The 25541-nt window shown below is 51.7% G+C and overlaps 1 protein-coding gene across 1 annotated transcript; it reads left to right on the forward strand.

The window, feature by feature from the left end:
* Positions 1-25016, forward strand: LOC119958948 (REST corepressor 3-like). The gene is given in 13 exon segments (XM_038787472.1): positions 1-215; positions 357-413; positions 2887-2967; positions 7193-7245; positions 10582-10743; positions 11492-11616; positions 12470-12542; positions 15984-16202; positions 18652-18729; positions 23436-23493; positions 23934-24181; positions 24414-24659; positions 24661-25016. Coding segments are annotated over 13 exon segments (1701 nt in total). The 5' UTR covers positions 1-13; the 3' UTR covers positions 24760-25016.
* Positions 25017-25541: the final 525 nt, after the last annotated feature.

Consider the following 25541-nt stretch of genomic DNA (forward strand, 5'->3'; position numbering starts at 1 on the left):
AGCTCCCACAGCGATGCCGGTGATGATGGAGAAGTCGGGACCGACAGGAATTCTGTCCCGTGGAACCAGAATGAAGAGCATTAACAACGGGAGCAACAACGGGAGCCAGCACCCACGTCACTCTGAGGAGGAAAGCAGTGATGAGGAGCGCTCACACGGAACCATGTCTGTTGTTTCCATCGAGTGGAAAAAACGGGATCAGCACAGCCTGCATGGTGAGGAAGCTGCATTTCTATCAGCATCCACCACATCTCCCACAGTCTGGCCCCTTGCCCCTCCACCCCTCGAACCTTTCCTCATATCGTTTATTGTTAACTATTCTATTCATTGTGCAATGCGTTTTTTCTCTCTTTCAGACAGTATGATCCGGGTTGGATCCGATTACCAAGCTGTTGTTCCAGAGTGCCATCCAGGTAGGATTCCCATTTTATAAGGTGGACATAAGGTAGCACAGTGGTTAGCACTGCTGCTTCATAGCGCCATGGGTCCGGGTTTGATTCCCGGCTTGGGTCACTGTCTGCGCGGAGTCTGCACGTTCTCCCCGTGTCTACGTGGGTTTCCTCCGGTTTCCTCCCACAAGTCCCGAAAGACATTCTGAATTCTCCCTCTGTGTACCTGAACAGGCGCCGGAATGTGGCGACTAGGGGATTTTCACAGTAACTTCATTGCAGCGTTAATGTAAGCCGACTTGTGACACTAATAAAGATTAAAGATTAATTGTGTTGGTCTTGAGGTCTGTGTGTGTGAGGCCTGTTGTGTTAGAACATAGAACAGTACAGTACAGTACAGGCCCTTCGGCCCACTATGTTGTGCCGACCATTTATCCTGATTCTAAGATCAACCTAACCTACACCCCTTCAATTTACTGCCGTCCATGTGCCTGTCTAAGAGTCACTCAAATGTCCCTAATGACTCTGACTCCACCACCTCTGCTGGCAGTGCATTCCACACACCCACCACTCTCTGTGTAAAGAACCTACCTCTGACATCTCCCCTATACCTTCCTCCAATCACCTTAAAATTATGTCCCCGCGTGACAGCCATTTCCGCTCTATCCATGCCTCTCATCACCTTGTACACCTCTCTCAAGTCACGTCTCTGCCTTCTTCGCTCCAGTGAGAAAAGCTCTGGCTCCCTCAACATTTCTTCATAAGACATGCCCTCCAGTCCAGGCAGCATCCTGGTAAATCTCCTCTGTACCCTCTCCAAAGCATCCACATCCTTCCTATAATGAGGTGACCAGAACTGGACACAATATTCTAAGTGTGGTCTAACTAGAGTTTTATAAAGCTGCAGCAAAACCTCGCAGCTCTTAAACTCAATCCCCCTGTTAATGAAAGCCAACACACCATACGCCTTCCTAACAACCCTATCAACCTGGGTGGCTACTTTGAGGGATCTATGTACGTGGACCCCAAGATTCTTCTGTTCCTCCACACTTCCAAGAATCCTGGCTTTAACCCTTTAACCTTTAACCCTGATTTCTTGAGTCCTCCGAAGCAGGTGCTGCAATGTGGAGCTGACCACAGGCAGTGAACTGCGACGAGTGTGGCAGAGATCTGACTCCCCACGTTTGTATCTGGGCAGGTAGGAAAAATAGCTAACGGACAATTTTAAAAATGTATTAATCAGGCAAATTTAAAAAAAAAGGTCTTTACCTGATCAATGCAGGGGTGAGGAGAATGTCACACTTACACAAAGCTTTGTTTGATTGTATCTGGATTAGTGAGGCACCTTGCCTTGTCTGGGAATCCCTGAAAAGGGTATTTTGAAAACCGACCCCATGCAAAAGGGAAACGAGACAATTCTCTCAACAATCTCATTAGCCTGAAGTCGCAGAAAGATAAATAAAGTGAGGCGGGAAGCTGGAGAATGCCGAATCCTCGAGGTGGGAGTAACGGTGTGGGTGAGCGGCTGACAGCTTTCCCTGCTCTCCCTGGAGCGTCAGGCCATGTGGAAATCAGGTCCCTCTCCCTGAGCGGCTGACAGCTTTCCCAGCTCCCCCCGGAGCGTCAGGCCATGTGGAAATCAGGATTCCCTGAGCGGCTGACAGCTTTCCCAGCTCCCCCCGGAGCGTCAGGCTATGTGGAAATCAGGAATCCCTGAGCGGCTGACAGCTTTCCCAGCTCCCCCCGGAGCGTCAGGCCATGTGGAAATCAGGTCCCTCTCCCTGAGCGGCTGACAGCTTTCCCTCCTCTCCCCGGAGCGTCAGGCCATGTGGAAATCAGGATTCCCTCTCCCTGAGCGGCTGACAGCTTTCCCTGCTCTCCCTGGAGCGTCAGGCCATGTGGAAATCAGGATTCCCTGAGCGGCTGACAGCTTTCCCAGCTCCCCCCGGAGCGTCAGGCCATGTGGAAATCAGGATTCCCTGAGCGGCTGACAGCTTTCCCAGCTCCCCCCGGAGCGTCAGGCCATGTGGAAATCAGGATTCCCTGAGCGGCTGACAGCTTTCCCTCCTCTCCCCGGAGCGTCAGGCCATGTGGAAATCAGATCCCTCTCCCTGAGCGGCTGACAGCTTTCCCAGCTCCCCCCGGAGCGTCAGGCCATGTGGAAATCAGATCCCTCTCCCTGAGCGGCTGACAGCTTTCCCTCCTCCCCCCGGAGCGTCAGGCTATGTGGAAATCAGATCCCTCTCCCTGAGCGGCTGACAGCTTTCCCAGCTCCCCCCGGAGCGTCAGGCCATGTGGAAATCAGGATTCCCTGAGCGGCTGACAGCTTTCCCAGCTCCCCCCGGAGCGTCAGGCCATGTGGAAATCAGATCCCTCTCCCTGAGCGGCTGACAGCTTTCCCTGCTCTCCCCGGCACGTCAGGCCATGTCGAAATCAGGTCCCTGTTATCAGGACTGTTCAGATTCACAACCACACTGTTGTTTGTGTTTTGTTTTAGACAGTTCTGCCCGTTTCAGTGAGAAGGATACAAAGGGCATGTTGGTATGGTCCCCCAACCACAGCATTTCAGATGCAAAACGTAAGTGTTGCTGGTGAAAGTCTCCGTTTGAATATTGAAAATGCAGCTTTTCTGAGCTGAATGAGTCTCGGAGATCCCTGGTGGATTATTGTCTGGGAGATCCCTGGTGGGTTACTGGATCCCTGGTGGGTTACTGTCTGGGAGATCCCTGGTGGGTTACTGTCTGGGAGATCCCTGGTGGGTTACTGTCGGGGAGATCCCTGGTGGGTTACTGTCTGGGAGATCCCTGGTGGGTTACTGTCGGGGAGATCCCTGGTGGGTTACTGTCTGGGAGATCCCTGGTGGGTTACTGTCTGGGAGATCCCTGGTGGGTTACTGTCGGGGAGATCCCTGGTGGATTATTGTCTGGGAGATCCCTGGTGGGTTACTGTCGGGGAGATCCCTGGCGGGTTACTGTCGGGGAGATCCCTGGTGGGTTACTGTCGGGGAGATCCCTGGTGGGTTACTGTCTGGGAGATCCCTGGTGGGTTACTGTCGGGGATCCCTGGTGGGTTACTGTCTGGGAGATCCCTGGTGGGTTACTGTCTGGGAGATCCCTGGTGGGTTACTGTCTGGGAGATCCCTGGTGGGTTACTGTCGGGGAGATCCCTGGAGGGTTACTGTCGGGGAGATCCCTGGTGGGTTACTGTCAGGGATCCCTGGTGGGTTACTGTCGGGGATCCCTGGTGGGTTACTGTCGGGGAGATCCCTGGTGGGTTACTGTCGGGGATCCCTGGAGGGTTACTGTCTGGGAGATCCCTGGTGGGTTACTGTCTGGGGGATCCCTGGTGGGTTACTGTCTGGGAGATCCCTGGTGGGTTACTGTCGGGGAGATCCCTGGTGGGTTACTGTCGGGGATCCCTGGTGGGTTACTGTCGGGGAGATCCCTGGTGGGTTACTGTCTGGGAGATCCCTGGTGGGTTACTGTCGGGGAGATCCCTGGTGGGTTACTGTCGGGGAGATCCCTGGTGGGTTACTGTCGGGGAGATCCCTGGTGGGTTACTGTCGGGGATCCCTGGTGGGTTACTGTCGGGGAGATCCCTGGTGGGTTACTGTCGGGGAGATCCCTGGTGGATTACTGTCGGGGAGATCCCTGGTGGGTTACTGTCGGGGATCCCTGGTGGGTTACTGTCTGGGAGATCCCTGGTGGGTTACTGTCGGGGAGATCCCTGGTGGGTTACTGTCGGGGGGATCCCTGGTGGGTTACTGTCGAGGAGATCCCTGGTGGGTTACTGTCGGGGAGATCCCTGGTGGGTTACTGTCGGGGAGATCCCTGGTGGGTTACTGGATCCCTGGTGGGTTACTGTCTGGGAGATCCCTGGTGGGTTACTGTCGGGGATCCCTGGTGGGTTACTGTCGGGGAGATCCCTGGTGGGTTACTGTCGGGGAGATCCCTGGTGGGTTACTGTCGGGGAGATCCCTGGTGGGTTACTGTCGGGGATCCCTGGTGGGTTACTGTCGAGGAGATCCCTGGTGGGTTACTGTCGGGGAGATCCCTGGTGGGTTACTGTCGGGGAGATCCCTGGTGGGTTACTGGATCCCTGGTGGGTTACTGTCTGGGAGATCCCTGGTGGGTTACTGTCGGGGATCCCTGGTGGGTTACTGTCGGGGAGATCCCTGGTGGGTTACTGTCGGGGAGATCCCTGGTGGGTTACTGTCGGGGATCCCTGGTGGGTTACTGTCGGGGAGATCCCTGGTGGGTTACTGTCTGGGAGATCCCTGGTGGGTTACTGTCGGGGAGGTCCCTGGTGGATTATTGTCTGGGAGATCCCTGGTGGGTTACTGTCGGGGAGATCCCTGGTGGATTACTGTCGGGGAGATCCCTGGTGGATTACTGTATGGGAGATCCCTGGTGGATTACTGTCGGGGAGATCCCTGGTGGATTACTGTCTGGGAGATCCCTGGTGGATTACTGTCGGGGAGATCCCTGGTGGATTACTGTCGGGGAGATCCCTGGTTGGTTACTGTCTGGGAGATCCCTGGTGGATTACTGTCGGGGAGATCCCTGGTGGATTACTGTCGGGGATCCCTGGTGGGTTACTGTCGGGGATCCCTGGTGGGTTACTGTCGGGGATCCCTGGTGGGTTACTGTCTGGGAGATCCCTGGTGGGTTACTGTCGGGGAGATCCCTGGTGGGTTACTGTCGGGGAGATCCCTGGTGGGTTACTGTCGGGGATCCCTGGTGGGTTACTGTCGGGGAGATCCCTGGTGGGTTACTGTCGGGGATCCCTGGTGGGTTACTGTCGGGGATCCCTGGTGGGTTACTGTCGGGGATCCCTGGTGGGTTACTGTCGGGGAGATCCCTGGTGGGTTACTGTCGGGGAGATCCCTGGTGGGTTACTGTCGGGGAGATCCCTGGTGGGTTACTGTCGGGGAGATCCCTGGTGGGTTACTGTCTGGGAGATCCCTGGTGGGTTACTGTCGGGGAGATCCCTGGAGGGTTACTTTCTGGGAGATCCCTGGTGGGTTACTGTCGGGGAGATCCCTGGTGGGTTACTGTCGGGGAGATCCCTGGTGGGTTACTGTCGGGGATCCCTGGTGGGTTACTGTCTGGGAGATCCCTGGTGGGTTACTGTCGGGGAGATCCCTGGTGGGTTACTGTCGGGGAGATCCCTGGTGGGTTACTGTCGGGGAGATCCCTGGTGGGTTACTGTCTGGGAGATCCCTGGTGGGTTACTGTCGGGGAGATCCCTGGTGGGTTACTGTCGGGGAGATCCCTGGTGGGTTACTGTCTGGGAGATCCCTGGAGGGTTACTGTCTGGGAGATCCCTGGTGGGTTACTGTCGGGGAGATCCCTGGTGGGTTACTGTCGGGGAGATCCCTGGTGGGTTACTGTCGGGGAGATCCCTGGTGGGTTACTGTCGGGGAGATCCCTGGTGGGTTACTGTCTGGGAGATCCCTGGTGGGTTACTGTCTGGGAGGTCCCTGGTGGGTTATTGTCGGGGATCCCTGGTGGGTTATTGTCGGGGAGATCCCTGGTGGATTATTGTCTGGGAGATCCCTGGTGGATTATTGTCGGGGAGATCCCTGGTGGGTTACTGTCGGGGAGATCCCTGGTGGATTATTGTCGGGGAGATCCCTGGTGGATTATTGTCTGGGAGATCCCTGGTGGGTTACTGTCGGGGAGATCCCTGGTGGGTTACTGTCGGGGAGATCCCTGGTGGATTATTGTCGGGGAGATCCCTGGTGGATTATTGTCGGGGAGATCCCACTGTTGGCCGATGAGTGAAGGAGGGGAGGGGGGGGGTCTGACCGGAGAGAGGGGGGAGTGGGAGTCCGATCGGGGAGAGGGGCTGATTGGGGTGAGGGGGAGGAGCCGATTGGAGAGAGGGGGAGGGGCCGATCGGAGAGAGGGGGAGGGGCCGATTGGGGTGAGGGGCCGATTGGTGAGAGGGGGAGGGGCCGATTGGTGAGAGGGGGAGGGGCCCGATTGGTGAGAGGGGGAGGGGCCGATTGGTGAGAGGGGGAGGGGCCGATTGGTGAGAGGGGGAGGGGCCGATTGGTGAGCGGGGGAGGGGCCGATTGGTGAGAGGGGGAGGGGCCGATTGGTGAGAGGGGGGGGGGCCGATTGGTGAGAGGGGGAGGGGCCGATTGGTGAGAGGGGGAGGGGCCGATTGGTGAGAGGGGGAGGGGCCGATTGGTGAGAGGGGGAGGGGCCGATTGGTGAGAGGGGGAGGGGCCGATTGGTGAGAGGGGGAGGGGCCGATTGGTGAGAGGGGGAGGGGCCGATTGGTGAGAGAGCGAGGGGCCGATTGGTGAGAGAGGGAGGGGCCGATCAGAGGGGTCGATTGGTGTGAGGGGGGGCTGATCGGGGAGGGGGGTCAAGAGGAGGGAGGGGTGATCGGGGGTGGGGGAGGGGCAGACGGGGAGGGGCGATTGGGGAGAGGGGGAGGGGGGTGATCGGGGAGAGGGGGTGGGGCTGACGGGAGAGGGGGAGGGGCTGACAGGGAGGGGCGATTGGGGAGAGGGGGAGGGGGGATGTAAAGGGACTAGTTGGCAAGAGAGGCAGTATATGGACAAATGACAGAGGCGACGGGCACAGAAAGCAGAGGCTAGTGGGTGGGTCAGTCTCGGTGTGTCAAGATCCTGACTCTTATTCGCCGTATCCCTGGATGGTTCCCACAAGGTGATCCCTCTCCAAGGACTGAATAATTTGAGTGGAGTGTTTCCTCTCTCTTGATATTGTCTTGTTATTATGGAACATTCACAATTTGATGCATTTTCCAACCCTGCATTTCTCTTTCAGTTGATGAATATATCGCTATGGCCAAGGAGAAGCATGGGTACAACATCGAACAGGTATGTGGACGTTTTGATGGTTTCCAGGAGGGAAATACAGGCTGACACGATATCGAGGTGGTTTATATATAGAATAACAGATACCCGGGAGTGAGTTACAGACTGGAATCTAATCGAGGGGTTCGGGGTGGTTTATATATAGAATAACAGATACCCGGGAGTGAGTTACAGACTGGAATCTAATCGAGGGGTTTGGGGTGCTTTATATATAGAATAACAGATACCCGGGAGTGAGTTACAGACTGGAATCTAATCGAGGGGTTCAGGGAGGTTTATATATAGAATAACAGATACCCAGGAGTGAGTTACAGGCTGGAATCCAATCGAGGGGTTTGGGGTGGTTTAAATATAGAATAACAGATACCTGGGAGTGAGTTACAGACTGGAATCTAATCGAGGGGTTTAGGGTGGTTTATATATAGAATAACAGATACCCGGGAGTGAGTTACAGACTGGAATCTAATCGAGAGGTTCTAGGTGGTTTATATATAAAATAACAGATACCCGGGAGTGAGTTAGACTAGAATCCAATCGAGGGGTTCGGGGTGGTTTATATATAGAATAACAGATACCCGGGAGTGAGTTACAGACTAGAATCCAATCGAGGGGTTCTGGGTGGTTTATATATAGAATAACAGATACCCGGGAGTGAGTTACAGACTGGAATCTAATCGAGGGGTTTAGGGTGGTTTATATATAGAATAATAGGTACCCGGGAGTGAGTTACAGACTGGAATCTAATCGAGAGGTTCGGCGTAGTTTATATGTAGAATAACAGATACCCGGGAGTAGGTTACAGACTGGAATCTAATCGAGGGATTCAGGGGGGTTTATATATAGAATAACACATATCCGGGAGTGACTTACAGACTGGAATCTAATCGAGGGGTTTGGGGTGGTTTATATATAGAACAATAGATACCCGGGAGTGAGTTACAGACTGGAATCTAATCGAGGAGTTCGGGGTGGTTTATATATAGAATAACAGATACCCGGGAGTGAGTTACAGAGTGGAATCTAATCAAGGGATTCGGGGTGGTTTATATATAGAATAACAGCCAGGAGTGAGTTACAGACTAGAATCCAATCGAGGGGTTCGGGGTGGTTTATATATAGAATAACAGATACCCGGGAGTGATTTACAGACTGGAATCTAATCGAGGGGTTCTGGGTGGTTTATATATAGAATAACAGATACCCGGGAGTGAGTTATAGACTAGAATCTAATCGAGGGGTTTAGGGTGGTTTATATATAGAATAACAGATACCCAGGAGTGAGTTACAGAGTGGAATCTAATCTTGGGGTTTAGGGTGGTTTATATATAGAATAATAGGTATCCGGAAGTGAGTTACAGACTGGAAATTAATCGAGAGGTTCGGCGTGGTTTATATATAGAATAACAGAGACCTGGGAGTGAGTTACAGACTGGAATCTAATCGAGGGGTTCAGGGTGGTTTATATATAGAATAACAGATACCCGGGAGTGAGTTACAGAGTGGAATCTAATCAAGGGATTCGGGGTGGTTTATATATAGAATAACAGCCAGGAGTGAGTTACAGACTAGAATCCAATCGAGGGGTTCGGGGTGGTTTATATATAGAATAACAGATACCCGGGAGTGAGTTACAGACTAGAATCCAATCGAGGGGTTCTGGGTGGTTTATATGTAGAATAACAGATACCCGGGAGTGAGTTACAGACTGGAATCTAATCGAGGGGTTTAGGGTGGTTTATATATAGAATAATAGGTACCCGGGAATGAGTTACAGACTGGAATCTAATCGAGAGGTTCGGCGTAGTTTATATGTAGAATAACAGATACCCGGGAGTAGGTTACAGACTGGAATCTAATCGAGGGATTCAGGGGGGTTTATATATAGAATAACACATATCCGGGAGTGACTTACAGACTGGAATCTAATCGAGGGGTTTGGGGTGGTTTATATATAGAACAATAGATACCCGGGAGTGAGTTACAGACTGGAATCTAATCGAGGAGTTCGGGGTGGTTTATATATAGAATAACAGATACCCGGGAGTGAGTTACAGAGTGGAATCTAATCAAGGGATTCGGGGTGGTTTATATATAGAATAACAGCCAGGAGTGAGTTACAGACTAGAATCCAATCGAGGGGTTCGGGGTGGTTTATATATAGAATAACAGATACCCGGGAGTGAGTTACAGACTGGAATCTAATCGAGGGGTTCTGGGTGGTTTATATATAGAATAACAGATACCCGGGAGTGAGTTATAGACTAGAATCTAATCGAGGGGTTTAGGGTGGTTTATATATTGAATAACAGATACCCAGGAGTGAGTTACAGAGTGGAATCTAATCTTGGGGTTTAGGGTGGTTTATATATAGAATAATAGGTATCCGGAAGTGAGTTACAGACTGGAAATTAATCGAGAGGTTCGGCGTGGTTTATATATAGAATAACAGAGACCTGGGAGTGAGTTACAGACTGGAATCTAATCGAGGGGTTCAGGGTGGATTATGTATAGAATAACAGATACCCGGGAGTGAGTTACAGAGTGGAATCTAATCAAGGGATTCGGGGTGGTTTATATATAGAATAACAGCCAGGAGTGAGTTACAGACTAGAATCCAATCGAGGGGTTCGGGGTGGTTTATATATAGAATAACAGATACCTGGGAGTGAGTTACAGACTGGAATCTAATCGAAGGGTTCGGGGTGGTTTATATATAGAATAACAGATACCCGGGAGTGAGTTACAGACTGGAATCTAATCGAGGGGTTCTGGGTGGTTTATATATAGAATAACAGATACCCGGGAGTGAGTTATAGACTAGAATCTAATCGAGGGGTTTAGGGTGGTTTATATATAGAATAACAGATACCCAGGAGTGAGTTACAGAGTGGAATCTAATCTTGGGGTTTAGGGTGGTTTATATATAGAATAATAGGTATCCGGAAGTGAGTTACAGACTGGAAATTAATCGAGAGGTTCGGCGTGGTTTATATATAGAATAACAGATACCCGGGAGTAGGTTACAGACTGGAATCTAATCAAGGGATTCAGGGGGGGTTTATATATAGAATAACACATATCCGGGAGTGAGTTACAGACTGGAATCTAATCGAGGGGTTCGGGGTGGTTTATATATAGAATAATAGGTACCCGGAAGTGAGTTACAGACTGGAATCTAATCGGGGGGTTCTGGGTGGTTTATATATAGAATAACAGATACCCGGGATTGAGTTACAGACTGGAATCTAATCGAGGGGTTCGGGATGGTTTATATATAGAATATGGTGTGCTGAGTGCCTGTGGCGATATCTGCTGAACTCTCTCTCTCTGCCGCTCCAGGCATTAGGAATGCTTCTGTGGCACAAACATGACGTTGACAAGTCCCTCGCTGACCTGGCCAACTTCACACCTTTCCCGGATGAATGGACAGTCGAGGACAAAGTATTGTTTGAACAGGCTTTCAGCTTCCATGGGAAGAGCTTCCAGCGCATCCAGCAAATGGTAAGAACTGGGCACGGTCGATGCCGCATTCTGTAGCACAGCCAGTTCACATTTTCCTGCTCTGACGGGCTGTGGGTCGGGGTGCGAAATGGGAAATGATACGAGCGGGTGTGGGCTAGTGAGGGATGGGTCGCACCGAACAGAAACCCGTTTCCCACGCCTCACAGGAGAGGTGTTGTGGATTTGAATTGAAATGAAATGAAAATCGCTTATTGTCACAAGTAGGCTTCAAATGAAGTTACTGTGAAAAGCCCCTAGTCGCCACATTCCGAAGCCTGTTCGGGGAGGCTGTAACGGGAATTGAACCGTGCTGCTGGCCTGCCTTGGTCTGCTTTCAAAGCCAGTGATTTAGCCCTGTGCTAAACCAGCCCCGAGAGTCGAATGACTCTCGTTGCAGAAAAGGGCGTCCAATAGATGGAGCAGCGGGATATCGTGATTGGTGAGATGGCTGATGCTGAACCACTTAACTCTCCAAAGCAGCTGAAACGTGATAGGATCATTACCACTCTGCTGTGTGCAAATTGGCTCCATGTTTCCCCCACAGTGACTATATCATAAAATAGTCCTTCATTCATTGTCTGTGAAGCACTTTGAAGCGCTGGGAGGTGCTGCAGAAAGGGCAGTATTTTTGTTCAGAGTGGGCGGGACATGGAGAAAGCAGGACTGATGACTCTGGCAGAGTCTGCTGGCTGTTTCGTGTTTCTGGTGTGTATTGCCATGTGTCAGTGATACTCTTCCTTTCTCACAGTTACCAGACAAGCTAATTTCCACCCTGGTGAAATATTATTACTCCTGGAAGAAGACGCGGACTCGAACCAGCGTGATGGACCGGCAGGCTCGGAAGCTGATACACAAGAAAGAGCGGGAGGACAGGTCTGTCAATTGTTTCCGCTCTCTCTCTCTCTCTCTCTCTCTCTCTCTCTCTCTCTCTCTCCCTGTCTCTCTCTCTCTCTGTCTCTCTCTCTCTCTGTCTCTCTCTCTGTCTCTCTCTCTCTGTGTCTCTCTCTCTCTCTCCCTCTCTCTGTCTCTCTCCCTCTCTCCCTCTCTGTGTCTCTCTGTCTGTCTCTCTCTCTTCTGCAGTGTAAATTCTATGTCTCTGTCTTTCTGTCTCTCTCTCTTTGTCTCTCTCTCTCTGTCTCACTCTCTCTCTCCCTCTGTCTCTCACTCTCTGAGTCTCTCTCTCCTGCACTGTAAGTTCTACGTCTATGTCTCTCTCTGTCTGTCTCTTGTCATGTGAGAGTACCTTTAAGAAATGGGTGTTTATCAGTGATGTCAGAGAGTGGGTGGAGCTGGGCTGTCTGTCCGCTTTTTACTTTTGTTTTAGGCTGTTTGCTGCAGGGTGTGTTTTAGTTTCATGTTCAATGTTGGAGCTGAAGCCAGACACAGCAGGTGTACTGCTGTTCTCTCTGCCATGAGAAAAGTATCTCTTGATCATTTGGTGAATTCAGAATTATAGATGTTCTCAGTAGTGAATGTAAACCTGATGTGCTTCTGAGGGTGGAGTTTGAGGCAGAGGTCCCGTCGCCCCTGTAGCTGACCCATCCTTTCCTGACGACAAATAAATTATGCTTTTGGGGGCGGGACGTGAGGCTTTGTTATGAATCTCAGACTAAGAACGGCTGGAGTGCCGTGTTTCTGGGAGCCAGGCAGGATTTGGATGTACCTCCAGCCCAGATTTATCCCCTGTATTTTCACCCCTTTCGTTTTTATTTCTTCCACTTTGCAGTAATGATGAGACAGAGGAAGTGACCGTGCAGATTGCAGATGACAGCGATTACGAGCCTGATGTCAAGAGAGAGGTCAGTTTGTTCTTTGCGCATTGGCCCGCTGTACCCTTTGTGTTGAGATTTTAAGGGGAGGCACGGTAGGACGGTGGTTAGCACTGTTGCATCACAGCGCCCGGGACCCGGGTTCGATTCCCCGCTGGGTCACTGTCTGTGCGGAGTCTGCACGTTCTCCTCGTGTCTGCGTGGGTTTCCTCCGGGTGCTCCGGTTTCCTCCCACAAGTCCCGAAAGACGTGCTGTTGGGTGAATTGGACGTTCTGAATTCTCCCTCTGTGACCCGAACAGGCGCCGGAATGTGGCGACTAGGGGCTTTTCACAGTAACTTCATTGCAGTGTTAATGTAAGCCTTTTGTGACACTAAAGATTATTATTAAAGATTATCCAGTGTTCTCAAAAGGACTATTTAACTGACCACTCAGCTGTAGGATTTGTCTCCAGTTACATTGAATTAATGTATTGGTTTGTGTTCTTCGCCCCGGCCTAACCCAGTGCCACGCGCAGCATGCTGTCGTTCTCCTCTGTGGCTGTTCTGTTTATCCCTGGGGTGTGGTCTTACCTCAGGGGCAGGGGGGAGGCTATTCAGCTCCTCGAGTCTGTCAAGCAATTCCTGCCGCTTGCTTCATTCCCTCGATTCCAGATTCCCACTCCCCCGTCTGTGGGGGATGTGCTTCCCGATATCACCACCGGATGCCCTGGCTCCCATTTAAAGTTTCTGCCCCATTGTTCTCTTTAATTCCCGATTGAATCATTTTAAACACCTCATTTAGGTCACCCCTTAACCTGTGAGAAAAACGATTCAAGTGTTGTCTGTACAAACTGGCAGCAGAATTTACCCCGTTTCCATTCTGGTCAATCTGTGCTGCGGCTCCGCCAAGCAGAGTATCTCCTTCCTGAAGTGTCTCGCCCAGAACTCAATGTAGTTGCTGCAGGTGGGGCCTGTGCAGTGTTTTGTGGCTGAACAAAAGCAAAATAGCCTGACTGCTATAAACCTGAAATAAGAGCCGAACGCTTTGGGAACACTCAGCAGGTCAGGCAACAGATTTCTCAGATCACTGACCTTTCATCACAACTGGGGAGAATGGGAAATGTAATAGAGAATGCTGGAATAACACTGCTGTCTCACAGTGCCAGGGACCCGGGTTAACACTGCTGTCTCACAGTGCCAGGGACCCGGGTTAACACTGCTGCCTCACAGCGCCAGGGACCCGGGTTAACACTGCTGTCTCACAGTGCCAGGGACCCGGGTTAACACTGCTGCCTCACAGTGCCAGGGACCCGGGTTAATGCTGCTGTCTCACAGGGCCAGAGACCTGGGTTAGCACTGCTGTCTCACAGTGCCAGGGACCCGGGTTAACACTGCTGTCTCACAGTTCCAGGGACCCGGGTTAACACTGCTGTCTCACAGTGCCAGGGACCCGGGTTAACACTGCTGTCTCACAGTGCCAGGGACCCGGGTTAACACTGCTGTCTCCAATGCCAGGGACCCGGGTTAACACTGCTGTCTCACAATGCCAGGGACCTCGGTTAACACTGCTGTCTCACAGTGCCAGGGGCCCGGGTTAACACTGCTGTCTCACAGTGCCAGGAACCCGGGTTAACACTGCTGTCTCATAGAGCCAGGGACCCGGGTTAACACTGCTGTCTCACAGTGCCAGGGACCCGGGTTAACACTGCTGTCTCACAGTGCCAGGGACCCGGGTTAACACTGCTGTCTCACAGTGCCCGGGACCCGGGTTAACACTGCTGTCTCACAGTGCCAGGGACCCGGGTTAACACTGCTGTCTCACAGTGCCAGGGAGCTGGGTTCGATTCCCGGCTTGGCTCACTGTCTGTGCGGAGTCTGCACTTTCTCCCCGTGTCTGCGTGGGTTTCCTCCGGGTGCTCCGGTTTCCTCCCACAGTCCAAAGATGTGCAGGTTGGGTGGAGTTACGGGGGTAGGGCAGGAGAGTGGGTCAGGGTCGGGTGCCCTGTCAGAGGGTCGTTGCAGCCACGATGGGCCAGATGACCACCTTCTGCACTGTGGGGATTCTATGGACTGGGATGAACTCAGCAGGTCCGAGCAGGTTTGTTCTCAACACAAACTGGCAGAACAGGACCTCCCCTTGCGCTGAGGCGCTTTCAGCCTTCTGTCCTTGGCATTCCAGAGGCGGTGCCTGACCTGCTGAGTATTTCCAGCATTTTCTGTTTTTATTTCAGATTTCCAGCGCCGGCAGCATTTTGCCTTTATTCCGGAATGTAGTAGCTTCCGAGGAACTGGAGAGGGTGGAGGTTGGGAGCAGAACACCAGGAAAGGTCTGTGATAAGGGGGGATGATAACGGTTAATTATTGTCACAGCGTTAGGATAAAGAGTGTGGTAATGGGGCATAGAAAGAAACAAAAGATGCATCTCGAGGAGGTGTGAATGGCAGGATCCTGAATAGCTGTCACACCACCATCACGGGAAGGGCCGACGTTCCTTCAGGCTTCTATTTGCTCCTTGAAGGTGGAGCCGCAGGTGGACAGGGTGGTGAAGAAGGCATTCAGCAGGCTGGGTTTCATTGGTCAGAATATTGAATACAGGAGTTGGGACGTCTTGTTGAAGTTGTACAAGACATTGGTCAGACCACACATGGAATCCTGTGTTCAGTTCTGGTCACCCTATTATAGGAAGGATATTGTTAAACTAGAAAGAGTGCAGAAGGGATTTACGAGGATGCTACCGGGATTTGATGGTCTGAGTTATAAGGAGAGGCCGGATAGGCTGGGACTTTTTTCCCTGGAGCATCGGAGGCTTAGGGGTGATCTTATAGAGGTCTATAAAATAATGAGGGGCATCGATAAGGTAAATAGTCAACATCGTTTCCCAAAGGTAGAGGAGTCTAGAACTAGGGGGCAGAGGCTTAAGGGGAGAGATACAAAAGAGACCAGAGGGGAAATTTCTTCACACAGAGGGTGGTGAGTGTCTGGAACGGGCTGCCAGAGGCAGTGGGAGAGACGGCTACAATTTTGTCCTTTAGAAAGCAGTTAGACAGTTACATGGGCTCGGTGGGTATAGAGGGATATGTGGGTATAGATACTACAGCTGAGTGGTTAAAACTGGGCAGCATGGACAAGCTGGGCCGAAGGGCCTGTTTCCCTGCTGTAAACATCTAAGACTCTATGCTGATACCTGTCCAGTTTCTTGTAATGATTTCTCTACTTGCAACCCAGAATTGCTCTGCTTCTCTTTCGCCCCTATAGCTTCTTAGCGTTTAGAAAATACGCAATTGAAGGGGTTTTGGAAATGTCTGCAGAGAAAATCTTGGTGGCAGCAGTGAAGATGGTGGATCAGCTCTGCCTCTAGCCTTGACATCCACATCAGCACAGCAAGAGAGAACCATACACAGAATGCTTGTTGTGGGAGGAGCATTTTCAAAGGGGAGGAAAGCTGAACACAAACAGTTTGAAACTCTGCTTCTGCTTCCCCCTTCCGCAGCGTCCCGGGGAACCGAAACCCACAAACGGCAAATCGATATCAGTGAAGAGAGAGTCGCAGAGCATTCAGTATCGCCACCACCCTCCTCGCTCAAAGAGACGGCCACCCAAGGACATGTACCTGAGTCAGGAGGAGGTGGCAGGAGTCTCCGCCAACCCCAACGCTGCCACCATCTCACTCCGACAGCTGGACTCTCAACTCATCTCCATCAAACGGCAGGTGATGCAAGGGCGACGGGCGAGATGCGGGGTGGGATGGAGGGCAGTTACTCGCTAACCGGGACGGCAATTTAAATCCCCACCTTCCATTTCTGGAGTCAGACACAGCCCATAGCTCGGGGTGGGGGTTGGGAGGGTGTTGTGGGGGTAGGGGAACGGGGGTCCTAGTTTCCTGGTTTGGGATCCGATATTCAATGAGATTGCCAAGTCTGTCCTGTGGCAATAGTGCAACCAAATAATGCCAGATACAGGAAATGGAAAATAACAGCCAACTACATTGGAGGGAGCTTTACTCTGTATCTAACCCCGTGCTGTACCTGCCCTGGGAGTGTTTGATGGGGACAGTGTAGAGGGAGCTTTACTCTGTATCTAACCCCGTGCTGTACCTGTCCTGGGAGTGTTTGATGGGGACAGTGTAGAGGGAGCTTTACTCTGTATCTAACCCCGTGCTGTACCTGTCCTGGGAGTGTTTGATGGGGACAGTGTAGAGGGAGCTTTACTCTGTATCTAACCCCGTGCTGTACCTGTCCTGGGAGTGTTTGATGGGGACAGTGTAGAGGGAGCTTTACTCTGTATCTAACCCCATGCTGTACCTGTCCTGGGAGTGTTTGATGGGGACAGTGTAGAGGGAGCTTTACTCTGTATCTAACCCCGTGCTGTACCTGCCCTGGGAGTGTTTGATGGGGACAGTGTAGAGAGAGCTTTACTCTGTATCTAACCCCGTGCTGTACCTGTCCTGGGAGTGTTTGATGGGGACAGTGTAGAGGGAGCTTTACTCTGTATCTAACCCCGTGCTGTACCTGTCCTGGGAGTGTTTGATGGGGACAGTGTAGAGAGAGCTTTACTCTGTATCTAACCCCGTGCTGTACCTGTCCTGGGAGTGTTTGATGGGGACAGTGTAGAGGGAGCTTTACTCTGTATCTATCCCCGTGCTGTACCTGTCCTGGGAGTGTTTGATGGGGACAGTGTAGAGGGAGCTTTACTCTGTATCTAACCCCGTGCTGTACCTGTCCTGGGAGTGTTTGATGGGGACAGTGTAGAGGGAGCTTTACTCTGTATCTAACCCTGTGCTGTACCTGTCCTGGGAGTGTTTGATGGGGACAGTGTAGAGGAGCTTTACTCTGTATCTATCCCCGTGCTGTACCTGTCCTGGGAGTGTTTGATGGGGACAGTGTAGAGGGAGCTTTACTCTGTATCTAACCCCGTGCTGTACCTGCCCTGGGAGTGTTTGATGGGGACAGTGTAGAGGGAGCTTTACTCTGTATCTAACCCCGTGCTGTACCTGTCCTGGGAGTGTTTGATGGGGACAGTGTAGAGGGAGCTTTACTCTGTATCTAACCCCGTGCTGTACCTGTCCTGGGAGTGTTTGATGGGGACAGTGTAGAGGGAGCTTTACTCTGTATCTAACCCCGTGCCGTATCTGTCCTGGGAGTGTTTGATGGGGACAGTGTAGAGGGAGCTTTACTCTGTATCTAACCCCGTGCTGTACCTGTCCTGGGAGTGTTTGATGGGGACAGTGTAGAGGGAGCTTTACTCTGTATCTAACCCCGTGCTGTACCTGTCCTGGGAGTGTTTGATGGGGACAGTGTAGAGGGAGCTTTACTCTGTATCTAACCCCGTGCTGTACCTGTCCTGGGAGTGTTTGTTGGGTACAGTGTAGAGGGAGCTTTACTCTGTATCTAACCCCGTGCTGAACCTGTCCTGGGAGTGTTTGATGGGGACAGTGTAGAGCAGGGGTGGGCAAACTTTTCCGTGCAAGGGCCACATTCAGAAATTCACAATTTTAAAGGGCCGCATAGTATATTAAGTAAAATAATTACTTCACCTGGTTATGATTCTGGGCGCCTCATATAGAACATAGAACAGTACAGCACAGAACAAGCCCTTCGGCCCTCGACGTTGTGCCGAGCAATGATCACCCTACTCAAGTCAACGTATCCACCCTATGCCAGTAAGTAACCCAACAGCCCCCCCCCCCCCCCATTAACCTTAAAAACAAATTAAAAAAATTTTTTAAAAATCTTTTTAAAAAAATTTTTTTTTTTTTTTTTTTTTAATGACTTGGTGGGCCGCATAAAGACCTTTGGTGGGCCACATGCGGCCCGCGGGCCGTAGTTTGCCCACCCCTGGTGTAGAGGGAGCTTTACTCTGTATCTAACCCCGTGCTGTACCTGTCCTGGGAGTGTTTGATGGGGACAGTGTAGAGGGAGCTTTACTCTGTATCTAACCCTGTGCTGTACCTGTCCTGGGAGTGTTTGATGGGGACAGTGTAGAGGGAGCTTTACTCTGTATCTAACCCCGTGCTGTACCTGTCCTGGGAGTGTTTGATGGGGAAATGAAATGAATTTCTGGGAAGAAGAGATGGGGAAGATGGTGAGAATAGAGTTGTTGTATCTGTTCCTCAATTATCGCCGGAGATGTTAATTTTTTGCATCACTTCTTTACCACAGGTGCAGACGATAAAACAGATAAACAGCTCATTAAAACAGACACTGGATGGCGGGATTGACAAACTGCGACCACCGGAGGTAAGGGTGCAATGTGGCTAAACCTCGCTCCATCGTTGTTGCTTGAATCCTCCAATAATTGTATTTATATTGAGACAGTTGGTGTTTCTGTTGGAGCCGAGTGCAGCACAGGCTGATGTTTAGTGGAGGAATATTGGCTGTCCCAACATGGCAAGAATTTTCCTTTTCTCTTCAAATTGCGAGACCTCTACATTTGCAGAGCAGAACTTGTACAGAGGGAGAACCGGGTGGGAGCAGACGGTTTGGCCCACACAGTCCCGTTGTGTTTAACCCTCCCCATGAGCATCACCCTAATCCCATGTGGTCATCGGCCCACAATACTCCAGGTGTGGCCTCACCAATGCCCTATACAATTGCAGTAAAACATCCCTATTCCTCTCAAATCCTCTCGCTATGAAGCCCCACATCCCATTTGCCTTCTTTACCGCCGGCTGTACCTGCACGCTTACTTTCAGCGACTGATGGACAAGGACTCCAGGGTCTCGCTGAGTATCCGCCTCTCTCAATTTACACCCATTCAAATAATAATCTGCTTCCCTATTTTTGCTCCCGAAGTGGATGACCTCCCATTTATCCACATTATACTGCATCTGCCATGCATGTACCCACTCACTCAGCCTGTCCAAATCCTGCTGAAGCATCTCTACATCCTCCCCACAGCTCACCCTCCCATCCAACTTTGTGTCATCTGCAAATCTGGAGATCATACACTTTGCTCCCTGGTCCAGATCATTAATATATAATGTGAACAGTTGGGGTCCCAGCACCAATCCCTGCGGTACCCCACTAGTCACTGCCTGCCAATCAGACAAAGACCCATTTATTCCAATGTTTTGCTTCCTGTCTGCTAACCAGCTTTCTATCCATCTCAACGGTACCCACAATCCGATACGCTTTAACTTTACATATTAATCTGCTCTGTGAGACCTTGTCGAAAGCCTTCTGAAAGTCTAAATAAACCACATCCACCAGTTCTCCCTGGTCAGCACGGTAGCACAAGTGGTTAGCAATGTTGCTTCAAAGCGCCAGGGTCCCAGGTTCGATTCCCGGCTGGGTCACTGTCTGTGCGGAGTCTGCACGTCCTCCCCGTGTGTGCGTGGGTTTCCTCCGGGTGCTCCGGTTTCCTCCCATAGTCCAAAGACGTGCAGGTTAGGTTGATTGGCCATGCTAAATTGCCCTTAGTCTCCAAAAAGATTAGGAGGGATTATTGGCTTCCGGGGATAGGTTGGAAGTGAGGGATTAAGTGGATCGATGCAGACTCGATGGGCCGAATGGCTTCCTTATGCACTGTTGTTCTATGTAAATAGTTACATCTTCAAAGAATTCCAGTAGATTTGTCAAGCATGGTTTCCCTTTTGTAAATCCCCGCTGACTTTGTCTGATTACACCTCTGCTTTCCAAATGCTGTGATAGGAAATCCTTGATAATGGACTCCAGCAACTTCCCTACTACCGACGTTAGGCTCACTGGTCTGTAGTTTCTCTCTACCTTCCTTGTTGAATAACGGGGTTACATTCGCTACCCTCCAATCTGTAGAAATCATTCCAGAATCCAAAGAATTTGGGGGAATTAGTAGTAACAAGGACAAGCAAAAAAGGGCCGTAGAGAATTGGAGTTAATCTAACTAGTCGGCAGGGGGCATTGCTGCCAACTCCAGGAGGAGGAGGAGCTTCGGAACAATAAGTATTAATAACTCACCTGTTGGAGATTACTCCAGTTACTAGTCAATATTTATTGGAGAAATCTAGCGCAAGGGACCATATACTTAATTTTAGCTAAAATGTAATAAGTATTTATTTTATCGTAATTAATTAATTGGGACTAAATTTAATAACAATTGTTCCTTCCGAAGTGTGTAACCTCACGCTTTGCAAGATTAAATTCCATCTGTCACTTATCTGAGCGTTTGCCCATCCCGTCCATATCTTCCTGTAACCCTGGACTCTCAGCCTCACTGTTACCCACCCGGCCAATCTTTGTGTCATCCACAAACTTACTGATCCTATCCCCACACACAGTCATCTATGTTGTTTATATAAATGCTGAACAATAGGGGTCCCAGCACAGATCCCTGTGGTACCCCACTGGACACTGGCTTCCAGTCCCTAAAGCAGCCGTCTGTCATCGCCCTCTGTCTCCTGCAGCTCAGCCGGCTTTGAATCCACCTGTTACACTTTGGAAGGAGCAATTTGACAATGAAATATTCAATGAACGGTCCGACACTGGGAAGTTCCGAGGAACAAAGGGACCCTGGCGTGTTTGACCATAGATCTCTGAAGGCAGAAGCGCAGGTTAATAGGGGGGTGAGAAAGGCATATGGGGCACAGATCACAAAAGCAGGGAGGTCATGTTGGAGTTGTATAGAACTGTGGTGAGGCCACAGCTGGAGTACTGTGTGCAGTTCTGGCCGCCACATTATAGGAAGGATGTGATTGTACTGGAGGGGATGCAGAGGAGATTCACCAGGATGTTCCCTGGGATGGAGCGTTTCAGTTATGAAGAGAGGATGGATAGGCTTGGGTTGCTTTCTCTGGAGCAGAGACTGAGGGGCGACCTGATCGAGGTGGACAAGATTATGAGGGGCATGGACAGGGTGGATAGGGAGCAGCTGTTCCCCTTAGTTGAAGGGTCAGTAAGGGGCCTACATTAGTTTTTATTAATCTTTCTCTTTACCTAAAGAAACTTTTCCAATCAGTCTTTCTGTTCCCCGCTAGTTTACTCTCGTATTGTATTTTCCCCTCCTTAATCAATCCCTTGGTCTGCCTTTGCTGAATTTTAAACTGTTCCCAATCCTCAGGTCTATTGCTTTTTCTTGCTCATTTTTATGCCTCTTCTTTGAATCTAATACTATCTCTAATTTCCCCTGTAAGCCATGGTTTGGCCACAGCTCCCTTTTTACTCTTGCGCCAAATAGGAATAAACAATTTTTGAAGTTCACCTATTTGTTCCTTGAATCGCTGCTATTGCCTGTCCACTATCCTTCCTTTCAGTAATGTTTCCCAGTCCATCATAGCCAGCTCATGCCTCACACCATCATAGTTACCTTTACTGAGGCTAAGGACCCTGGTCTCAGAATCAACTACCTCACTATCCACCTTGATGAAGAATTCGACCATATTATGGTCACTCATCCCCAAGGGATCTCTCACAACCAGATTGCCAACTAATCCTTTCTCATTGCACAGCACCCAGTCCTGAATGGCCTGTTCCCTTGTTGGTTCCTCAATATACTGGTCCAGAAAAACATCCCGTGTACACTCCAGAAATTCCTCCTCTCTCGCACTGTGACTAATTGAGTCACCCAATCTCTATGTAGATTAAAGTCACCCAGAATCACAGATGTTCCTTCATGATTTTACAAATAAAGTTATATTCAATATACCTAAATTGCATTGGGGCTAATGCCTCATTCAGACTGTCAACTCTCCAGCACTCCCCCAGTATTGCAGTGCACTTCAAACCCACTAACTCTTCACACACACATGTGTGTCTCAACTGAACCTAGCTGATTTATTCTGGAAATGGTTGAAGCCATTTCACGCGGTATAGTCCAGAGGGAGTGCCACACTGCCGGAGGGTCAGTACTGAGGGAGTGCCGCACTGTCAGAGGGTCAGTACTGAGGGAGTGCTGCACTGTCAGAGGGTCAGTACTGAGGGAGTGCCGCACTGTCAGAGGGTCAGTACTGAGGGGAAGGCTGCACTGACAGAGGGTCAGTACTGAGGGGAAGGTTGCACTGTCAGAGGGTCAGTACTGAGGGAGCCCCGCACTGTCAGAGGGTCAGTACTGAGGGAGTACCGCACTGTCAGAGGGTCAGTACTGAGGGAGTGCTGCACTGTCAGAGGGTCAGTACTGAGGGAGTGCCGCACTGTCAGAGGGTCAGTACTGAGGGAGCGCCGCACTGTCAGAGGGTCAGTACTGAGGGGGTGCCGCACTGTCAGAGGGTCAGTACTGAGGGAGTGCCGCACTGTCAGAGGGTCAGTACTGAGGGAGTGTCGCACTGTCAGAGGGTCAGTACTGAGGGAGTGCTGCACTGTCAGAGGGTCAGTACTGAGGGAGTGCCGCACTGTCAGAGGGTCAGTACTGAGGGAGTGCCGCACTGTCAGAGGGTCAGTACTGAGGGAGTGCCGCACTGTCAGAGGGTCAGTACTAAGGGAGTGCCGCACTGTCAGAGGGTCAGTACTGAGGGAGTGCCGCACTGTCAGAGGGTCAGTACTGAGGGAGTGCCGCACTGTCAGAGGGTCAGTACTGAGGGAGCCGCACTGTCAGAGGGTCAGTACTGAGGGAGTGCCGCACTGTCAGAGGGTCAGTACTGAGGGGAAGGCTGCACTCTGATCCTTTTGGATGAACTGTAACTGTCAATCCGTGTGTCCTCCCAGCTTCATGTTTTCCAGAGACCGAGAGGCTGGGGGTGGGGGTCACTCCCCGGGGGTAACGTTTAACCCTCAAGCAGTATCACTAAAAACAGGTGACCCCGTTATTCCATCGCATCTGCTTCTGGGGCCTTGCTGTGCGTAAATTGGTTTCCTGCGTTTCAGCACCCCTACTTTTCAGATGGTCTTCCTTGGCTGTGCATCGTTTTGGGGTGTCTGGCGAGGGTGGGAGATGTTTGAGGAATGGCAGCGCTGAAGTGTTGACCTGTGTCAGTGTGGTTTGTTTCTCGGTGAACGCTGTGTTGTCACACTCCCTCTCTCCTTCACCTCCGCAGACCACACCGAAGCTGAACGCCCGCTGGACATCCGAGGAGCAGCTGCTCGCTGTTCAAGGTATCCATACCTCCCCTTGAATCGTGCAGGCTCCGTACCCTTCTCCAGTTAGATTGACAACGTCTTACACCTTCCAGTGAGGAATCTCAGTCAGGCTGCTGGGCAGCGTCCGTTCATGTACTGGATGGTGCTTGAGTTGACCTGTCAGGGGAGACGTTGCTGTTTCACCCTCCGCTCCCCATTCCACCGAATCTGTGTTGTGTTGTCTGAAGTTAAGTTGAGAGGCTTTAGGGGAAGTGGGTCGAAGTGAAACCCGGCTTAAGGGCTGTGGACATGGGCACCAGTTATACCCATTTCCTCGGCGACGGGGTGGAGCCCGGGCTCGGGGGGGGGGCGCTCTCTGTTGGTTGGGGGGAGGAGGGGGGTAGCATGTTGGCAGATGGAAATTGCCCCACCCACACCCTAGAGGAAAAAAAATCCCGAAATGTTTCTATGTTCAGGAATCCGTAAATATGGGCGGAATTTCCAGGCCATTGCGGAAGTGATCGGCAACAAGACGCTGGCCCAGGTGAACACTTTCTTCGTCAGTTACCGTCGCCGGTTCAACCTGGAGGAGATCCTGCAGGAGTGGGAGGCAGAGCAGGAGGCTCAGGGGAATCCTGCCGGCATTCTGCCTGGACTGGACGATGGCAATGGCTCCAACCAATCACTAGCCAGCAGCGAGGAGGAAGTCGAGGAGGAGGCCGAGGTACATTGAGTTATACGATGCCTGCTGGTAGTAGTGGGGCGGAGGCTGGAGGAAGGTACGAGGGGGCGTTGTAGGGATATTAGTTGCATTTGAGGAGCCAGTTTTTAGGAAGATCTGAATTTTAAGCTGCGTTGTGTGATTTTGTGCATTGCAATGTGTTTTGTGTCCATTGCCGACGTATTTTTAACCCCTGCTTACCCCCAACCCCCCCTCCCCCATTGTCTCTCCGTAGGTCCTGGTGACGCCGGTGCCCGCTGCTCCCCCAGCCCTGCCCGCCCCCACCCCAGCTCCCACCCCAGTGACCGCAGCCACCCTCTCCCAGCCTCCCCCGCTGCTCAGGCCGGCACTGCCGGCGGCTCCTGCCCTCCACCGCCAGCCCCCTCCCCTGCAGCAGGGCCGCTTCCTCCAGTCCCGGCCCCCCCTCAACCAACCTCCCCCCCCGCTGATCCGACCCACTCTGCCGCTGCCCCCCGGGGCCCGGGCAGAACCCCCGGCCCATCCTCCCCTCTGTCACCTCTCCGCACCTCCCCACGCTCATCGGGATTCAGCTTGAGTCGCAGTCGTCCTCCGCGCACTGAGCTCCGCCAAAGACTGGGACCCACCAGCGTCGCAGCTACGTTCAACAAAAGATGCGAGCACCAGATCTACTAGCAGTGAAGTCATGAGCATCGTAGCTGGGATCAACTAGGACCGCAAGCATCGTAGCTACGAACAGCAGCAACATCGTAGCTACGAACAGCAGCAACATCGTAGCTACGAACAGCAGCAACAAGAACGGAGTTTTATTGCTACACTTTTTTTCTTCACTAATTTTAAAGCATTAATTTTAAACAAAGATAGGGTTTTAACTGTTTGGTGCTTTGTTAACAGGGGGGGTGCAGCACCCCCCGATCGATAACACTACGACCCAGCCAGCGTGCAGCCCCCTCCCCAGACAACCCCTCCCACCTCTCTCCCCCCCCCCTCCGATCGATAACACTACGACCCAGCCAGCGTGCAGCCCCCTCCCCAGACAGCCCCTCCCACCTCTTCCCCCCCCCCCTCCGATCGATAACACTACGACCCAGCCAGCGTGCAGCCCCCTCCCCAGACAGCCCCTCCCCCCGATTGGTAACACTACAACCCAGCCAGTGTGCAGCCCCCTCTCCCCCCCACCACCCCTGGCATCTCCTCCTCTCTTCTACCCCCCCCCCCCCCCTCCCGCCCCTCCTCCTCCTCCCAACCCCCCCCCCCCCCCCCCCATCGGTAACACTACAACCCAGCCAGGCAGCCGCCTCCCGATCAGTAACTACTCAGCCAGCAGCCAATCCAACTTCATCCTGAGCCGGTTACTAAAACCATTTTGGGGTGGTGGGCAAGT

Source organism: Scyliorhinus canicula, chromosome 31 (assembly GCF_902713615.1).
Source record: "Scyliorhinus canicula chromosome 31, sScyCan1.1, whole genome shotgun sequence".
Classification (NCBI taxonomy): domain Eukaryota; kingdom Metazoa; phylum Chordata; class Chondrichthyes; order Carcharhiniformes; family Scyliorhinidae; genus Scyliorhinus; species Scyliorhinus canicula.